Source organism: Hyaena hyaena, unplaced genomic scaffold (assembly GCF_003009895.1).
Source record: "Hyaena hyaena isolate Hyena2069 unplaced genomic scaffold, ASM300989v1 scaffold_2776, whole genome shotgun sequence".
NCBI classification, from domain to species: Eukaryota; Metazoa; Chordata; class Mammalia; order Carnivora; family Hyaenidae; genus Hyaena; species Hyaena hyaena.
Window position 1 is genome coordinate 1 of NW_024083428.1, and position 7,101 is coordinate 7,101.

The following is a 7,101-nucleotide window of genomic DNA, read 5'->3' on the forward strand; positions in this document are numbered from 1 at the left end:
CAAACCAGTCGAGCGTCTCCGAGTTCCTCCTCCTCGGGCTCTCCAGGCAGCCCCAGCAGCAGCAGCTCCTCTTTGCGCTCTTCCTGAGCATGTACCTGGCCACGGTCCTGGGGAACCTGCTCATCCTCCTGGCCATCGGCGCGGACCCCCGCCTGCACATCCCCATGTACTTCCTCCTCAGCAACCTGTCCTTCGTGGACATCTGCTTCTCCTCCACCACCGTCCCCAAGATGCTGGCCAACCACATACTGGGGACTCAGGCCATCTCCTTCTCTGGGTGCCTCGCACAGATGTATTTTATATTAAAGATAGAAGACATGGACAATTTCCTCCTGGCCGTGATGGCCTATGACCGCTTTGTTGCCATATGCCACCCCCTACGCTACTCAACAAAGATGACCCACCAGCTCTGTGCCCTGCTGGTTGCTGGGTCGTGGGTCCTTGCCAACCTGAATGATCTAATGCATACCCTGCTGATGGCTCGACTCTCGTTCTGTGCAGGCAGTGCCATCCCCCACTTCTTCTGTGATGTGACACCCCTCCTGAAACTGTCCTGCTCGGACACACATCTCAATGAGATGATGATTCTGACTGAGGGTTCTCTGATCATGATCACTCCATTTATTTGCATCCTGGCTTCGTATGTCCGCATTAACTGTGCTGTCCTGAGAGTCCCGTCCACAAAGGGAAGATGGAAAGCCTTCTCCACCTGTGGCTCGCACCTGGCCGTGGTTTCCCTCTTCTATGGCACCATCATCACTGTATATTTCAACCCTTAATCCACACACTCTTCTGAGAAGGACACAGCAGCCACTGTGATGTATACAGTGGTGACCCCCATGCTGAACCCCTTCATCTACAGCCTGAGGAACAAGGACATAAAAGGGGCTCTTGGAAGAGTGGTTGGCAGAAAGACATTTTCTGTCTGATGAGAGAATCAAAGCTTAGTCTTATTTTCATGAAAACTTTTTTTTAAAAATCAATTGAGTATAAGATAGCAGATGTTTTGTCAAAGAGAGTCTGGGAACAAACATACTGATGTCTGTGCCTGGGGGATGTAGATGGCAATTGTTACTTATTGTGGACCGAATTCACCTGTAACCCTGCTGCATCTACCAGTAATTGAGATTTCTTTTTAATGACTAACTTTTGAATTATTTTACACCCAAATCAAGTGTTTCTGTCTGGAAGGATACATAGCTACACATATTTTTTTTTAATGTTTTTAATTTTTTTGAGAGGCACAGTGCAAGCAGGAGAGAGACAGAGAGGTAGAGACAGAATCTGAAACAGGCTCCAGGCTCTGAGCTAGCTGTCATCACAGAGCCCGATGCAGGGCTCGAACTCACAAACTGAGTTCATGACCTGAGTTGAAGCTGGCCCCTCAACTGACTGAGCCACCCAGGCGCCCCACATAGCTACTCATATTTTTGAACATTAGACTTTCCTGGAAGCTTTTACAGCCCACTGATGTCCAGGCTCTAAGACTGACCAAATGGATCAGAATGTCTGGGGGTAGAGCCACAACACTGAGATTTAAAAAGTTTCAGATTATTCTAATGTACACTCAGGGCGGAGAATCATCGGTCTATGTTGTATTCTTTACATGCCCTCTGTCTTGGTCAGTCATAAAAACTGGGTCACAGAAATGATAACAAAAATTAGTTTTGAGGGATGCCTGGCTGGCTCAGTCAGAAGAGCATGCAGCTCTTGATCTCAGGTCATGAGTTCAAGCCTCATGTGTGTGTAGAGATTACTAAAAATATAGATTTGAGACTCAGACAAAAGAACAGAGTAAAATATGAGGACTAATGTGGATAATAAAATTTCAGGTGAGACTCAGAGGCCCAGGTGGGCATGTGGCCCAGAGTTTCAAGAGGCAAAGCAGCACAGAATGGGGAAGCACGTTGATTGTGAGGATCCTGGTTGGCTCTCATACCGTGGAGCATGGGGTCAGTAGGGCAGCCTTTGATAGCAGGGAAGGAAATTGACCCTTGCTATTCCCTCTGCTTGGACCGTTTACCCCTACTTTCTTCTCTGTGGCATGAAAGAACACAACCCCCTTACCAACATCGTCGCACGCTTTCAAGAGCCAAGTCACATGTCACCTTGTCATCCATAATGCCTCCTGATTCTCTCTTCCGATTATTGAGCTCTATTTTTTTCCTTTTGTTTATTTTTCCACTCCAGCAAGTGCTTTCCACACATTTAAAACTCTTCCATACCCAAATTCACATAGTATTCTCCTTGTATCCCTGTGTCTGGCACTGTTCCTTGACCAAAGGCCTACCTGAAAGAAAAAGAAAAAGGGATTAATGCATACTGACTTGGCTTTTAATTTGGACATTATTACTTGAGTAGGAGTTTTAAAATCTTCCTCATTAAAAAAAACACCATTTTGTTATCAGGTGATTCCTACACAGTATGGAATACCAGAAATCATAAAGAATAAAGCTAAAATAATCTGCAGTCTTGCGGCTCCAAAATAACTGCTGTTATACACCTGTGGATACAATTTTAGAAAAGTTGGCTGGAATCTTTCCATATAATTTTGTGTTCCAATTTTCCACTTCCTTCTTCCCATGTCAGTAAAAGTCTTAGAAATGTTATTTTAATGGCCATGTAATATTTCATCCATTCATGAATGCATTCCCTCACTCTGAACAACTTGGAGTGTTGCTGCACTGTAAGAAATGCGGCTGCATACTTCCTGGTGTGTAATTCTGTTTGTGTCCCCTAATCCCACATGTAGCCTCCATGACTAGTTTCTCCAGTTTGCAGTAAAAATTAAGGTCATGACTTTTTTCTGTCTTCATTATTTCTTCCCCACCTTACCTGTCATTTATTATCAGGGGTATCTACTCACTCCTTTTTGGTGTCAAAGCACCCAGAAGCTCATTCAGAGGGATCAACCAGTCTTGCTTTCCCCAGCCAGGTGGAGAGAGAGAACCAGAAGTTGGACCCATGCATTGGCATGGTTGTGTGAATGACTAGCACACAGTGTAGCTCCTGAATCTCAGTCTTGTGTGGTCTGCTGTAGACCTTTTTGCTGCAGCATTGATGATTGTGGCTCACATCCCTTTGGGGGCTCAGGTTGCAGAGTTTTGAGCTCAAATTTACTGTATTCTCCACTGAAGTCTGATTCTGGGCTCTGGTGGCTATACTCACAGGGACTTCCAGCTCCACTGTGTCAACCAAGAACAACAGCTCATATTTACCCTTCTATCTTAGATATCCTCTCTGAATCCTTGGGGGTCTGTCTTTTTATGACATGGACTTCAATCCAGTTTGTTTCTAAGATATAGCTATATCTGTGATGTAGAATTCAAATAAGTATATATGAAGATGATAATATTCTGATACTTAGTGTTTTTATTGATTGATCTGTAAGGCTTTATAATAAACATTTCAACTATTTTTCTTAAAAAACTTTTTTAAATGTTTTATTTATTTCTGAGAGAGAGAGAGAGAGAGAGAGCAAGCGAGCGAGCGAGCAAGCAGGGGAGGGTCAGAGAGAGAGGGAGACACAGAATCTGAAACAGGCTCCAGGCTCTGAGCTGTCAGCACAGAGCCGGATGCAGGGCTTGAACCCACAAGCCGTGAGATCATGACCTGAGCCGAGGTCGGACGCTTAACTGACTGAGCCATGCAGGCGCCCCTCAACTATGTTTATATCAATAGTTTTTATTTTTCTTATTTGATGTTACGTTTTGGAGAACATAGAGGTTCACAAAGGTTGTACATTCATTATGGATTGTATCTTTTGGTAACAGAAAGATCTTTGCTCTCTTTAATCCTTTTAATGTTAATCAAAGTATTCCTTAAGGTTAATATGAAATCCTCATCTTTGCTTTTTCTTGGACTGTGTGGCTCATTCTCTTGGACTTTCTGAAATAGTTGACTTGGATGAAGGATTCTTTCCCTGTTTGTCAGGTTATTCTTTTAATTTTTTTAACTTATAGTACATGAGGATAAATTAGAATATAATCGAATATAATCCTTCATGTAGAATTACTCAACAATGAAAGCCTCCATCTCCTATTCACTGTTAAAAAACAAATATAACTTTATGAATATAAAATTAAAACATGTTTGATGGGAGACAATACTCCCTGGGTCTCTTGCTTTGCTGTACATTTTGTGACCAGTGATGGTCAGTGCTTCTGTTCTATATAATCTCTTCAAGGATATTTCTATAGTGAATGGCCTTGGAGGATGAAAATGGTGTCTTTCCAGAGCAAAGGAGGGTTTTTCACTCTCCAATATAATAAATATAATGTTTCCTTCCGAGGCAAATGTGAGGAAGGCTTATTGCCAATTACAAAAGATTTGATATCCTAAGGTTGGGAGTCCTCTCCTCTAAATTGCCCACTATGTACACAGGTGCTGCCTGGCCTTATTCATATCGTTCTGTGGGATTGGGGCTTACGGAACTGGTACAAATGCTGATACTCTGGGTCCTGTTACTTGGGTGACTAATAAAGTCCTTTGTCTTGGACCCAAGAGTTTTGTGTCTTCTGCCACTCTCCGTGAAATTTGCAGACTAGCTTATTAACTTGTAAGCGGGGTAAAGTCTCAGACTCTTTGTAGTTCTTGACACTACTTATCGAAGAAAATTTTTGGAAAATGCAGAAGATGATCAAGAAGAAAAAGTATATCAGAAAAATCTGAATTGAGTCTATTTGTTTCCCACTTCTTCATTTAGCATTTTAATAATGAGGTTCTGACAACAATAAGGATGGCTTAGCCTTGTTGGCTGACCAAAGCACATATGCTCAACCACAATGCTGTATTGCATTTATTATATTATATACTTTGAAAATGTCACTTAGGGTGCCCGAGTGGCTCAGTTAGTTAAGCAGCCAAAATCTTGATTTCATCTCAGGTCATATAGACTATGATTTGATTATCCACTCATTCACTGATGGAATCAATATACTTTTAATCAAATCTTTTTCTGCTAAAATTAACCACCATTGCTTTTTATTGTTTGCAACCAAGAACCCGGAGTGAAACATGCTGGAATGTAACCCATCGTCAGGAGAGGACTTGATCCCAGAATTGGAACACCATGAAGGTTTTCTCCAGCGAATATCTTCTTTCTCTGTGTTTATTTCTTCAACCCTTCTCTGCTTCTCAGCCCATTAGATGGCAATGGGCAGGCAGAAGAAGATCGGATCTACACATTCCAGCCAAGCCACATAATGAGATGGACTGAGTCTCCCTCAATCCTAGTTCCAAATACCCTGGTTCAACCAGCTATGGTGAAGGGAAGGCGATACGGAACAAAAATGGTGGCTGGGGCCCCATGGTTACTACTATTTGGATTAGGGGCTTCCATTCAGAAAAAAAGGTAAAACAATATGAGCTGGATTCCAATCCCAGAGGCATCTGCCCCTGAGGCCTGGAGTTTGTAAATGACAGCATGTGAGGTTCTCCTGGAGACACTACCCTTAGAATCAGGCTATTCTTTATCCCAGATTCCATCATGGATTGTGCTCAGCTCTGTAATGTGCTCTCAACATTCCCATCTGCAAAATGGAGAAGATCAGGCATCACTCATCTTCTTTGAAGATAGCTAGGCATGAGAGAACCAAAGTTACACAGAGTACATGAGAATAGTCCAGGGTGTTAAAAGAGGAAGTAAGGAGAACAAGGGACTTAATAACTGCATTTTCACATATATGTGCACAGGCCCAGCTCACTCAGGTCCAAGGGAATTTTGTCTGGGACTTGTCTCCAGTAAGGTGGCTTCATTTCTTCTACATTCTGCCTCAAGGGTTACAAATAAAACCTTAGATAATATCCTTTGTAATTACTGTTTTGTCCAAAGGGCCAAAAGTTGGCAAGACGATTATTCTTTTCTCCTGTCTAATGAGGCTCTCAGGGAATCTGGTCCCAGTGGTTGTGAAGCTCCTATAAATGCTTGCTCTGTGATTGCCCCAAGCATCTTTCCCAAACAGAAGACTAAGACCATGAACTCCCACTCTTTAGTCACTCAGTACCTACCTATGTTTCCAAGACATTCCATTCCCTACGATGAACAGAAGCAGTGACGAGTTACGCAGAGGTGAAAAACACTTGGTAGCAATAGCCCCAACCTCCCTCAGGTAAGATTGCAGCAGTAGAGACGTTGATTTCTATTAAAATATACATTTTTTTTTAAGAAACTTCCCGTGCTCTATCTTCCAGATACAGGAGATTAATGATAGGAGCCCTAAACCCATCATATGTTACTCAAGAAGAACCCAGTAATAATCCATTGTTTCATCTCTTTATGAACTATATAGGAGTTGAATGGATTAGTGGGAGACCTGGGAGATGTAAGCAGAGACTCATAGACTCAGGCTGTGTAGATATCTGTCTCTAAGTTTTAATGTGTCTGTTTTTTTATGTTTATTTATTTTTGAGAGAGAGAGAGAGAGAGTAGGAGGGGAGAGGGGCAGACAGAGAGGGAGACACAGAATCTCAGCCAGGCTCCAGGCTCCAAGCTGTCAGCACAGAGCCTGATTCGGGGCTCCAACTGTGAGGTCATGCGAGCTAAAATCAGATGCTCAACAGGTTGAGCCACTCAGGTGCTCCTACTGTGTATTTTTTAATACAAAGTAAGAATCCAGTAGGAAAAGCATCAGAACTCTGTTTGGAAGTTGGGAGTATGAGTTGGATGGGCACATCCTCGTAGGGATTCAATGAGCTGATTTGCAAATGTGATCCTGCCTGGAGTCTGATTTGTTAACCATCCCTGTATAGGTATCTGATTTCACTGTTGTCTATTTATCTGGGTCCAGCCCCATGAGGGGAGCAAACCAGTCGAGCGTCTCCGAGTTCCTCCTCCTCGGGCTCTCCAGGCAGCCCCAGCAGCAGCAGCTCCTCTTTGCGCTCTTCCTGAGCATGTACCTGGCCACGGTCCTGGGGAACCTGCTCATCCTCCTGGCCATCGGCGCGGACCCCCGCCTGCACATCCCCATGTACTTCCTCCTCAGCAACCTGTCCTTCGTGGACATCTGCTTCTCCTCCACCACCGTCCCCAAGATGCTGGCCAACCACATACTGGGGACTCAGGCCATCTCCTTCTCTGGGTGCCTCGCACAGATGTATTTT

The 7,101-nt window shown here is 43.5% G+C and overlaps 1 protein-coding gene across 1 annotated transcript; it reads left to right on the plus strand.

Annotated features, from left to right (window-relative positions):
• Window positions 1-5: 5 nt before the first annotated feature.
• Window positions 6-929, plus strand: LOC120227684 (olfactory receptor 1F1-like; the record flags this gene model as incomplete). Its single annotated transcript, XM_039225743.1, is given in 1 exon segment — window positions 6-929. A coding segment is annotated over 1 exon segment (924 nt), but the record flags the coding sequence as incomplete, so codon positions are not given.
• Between the last annotated feature and the right edge of the window lie 6,172 nt (window positions 930-7,101).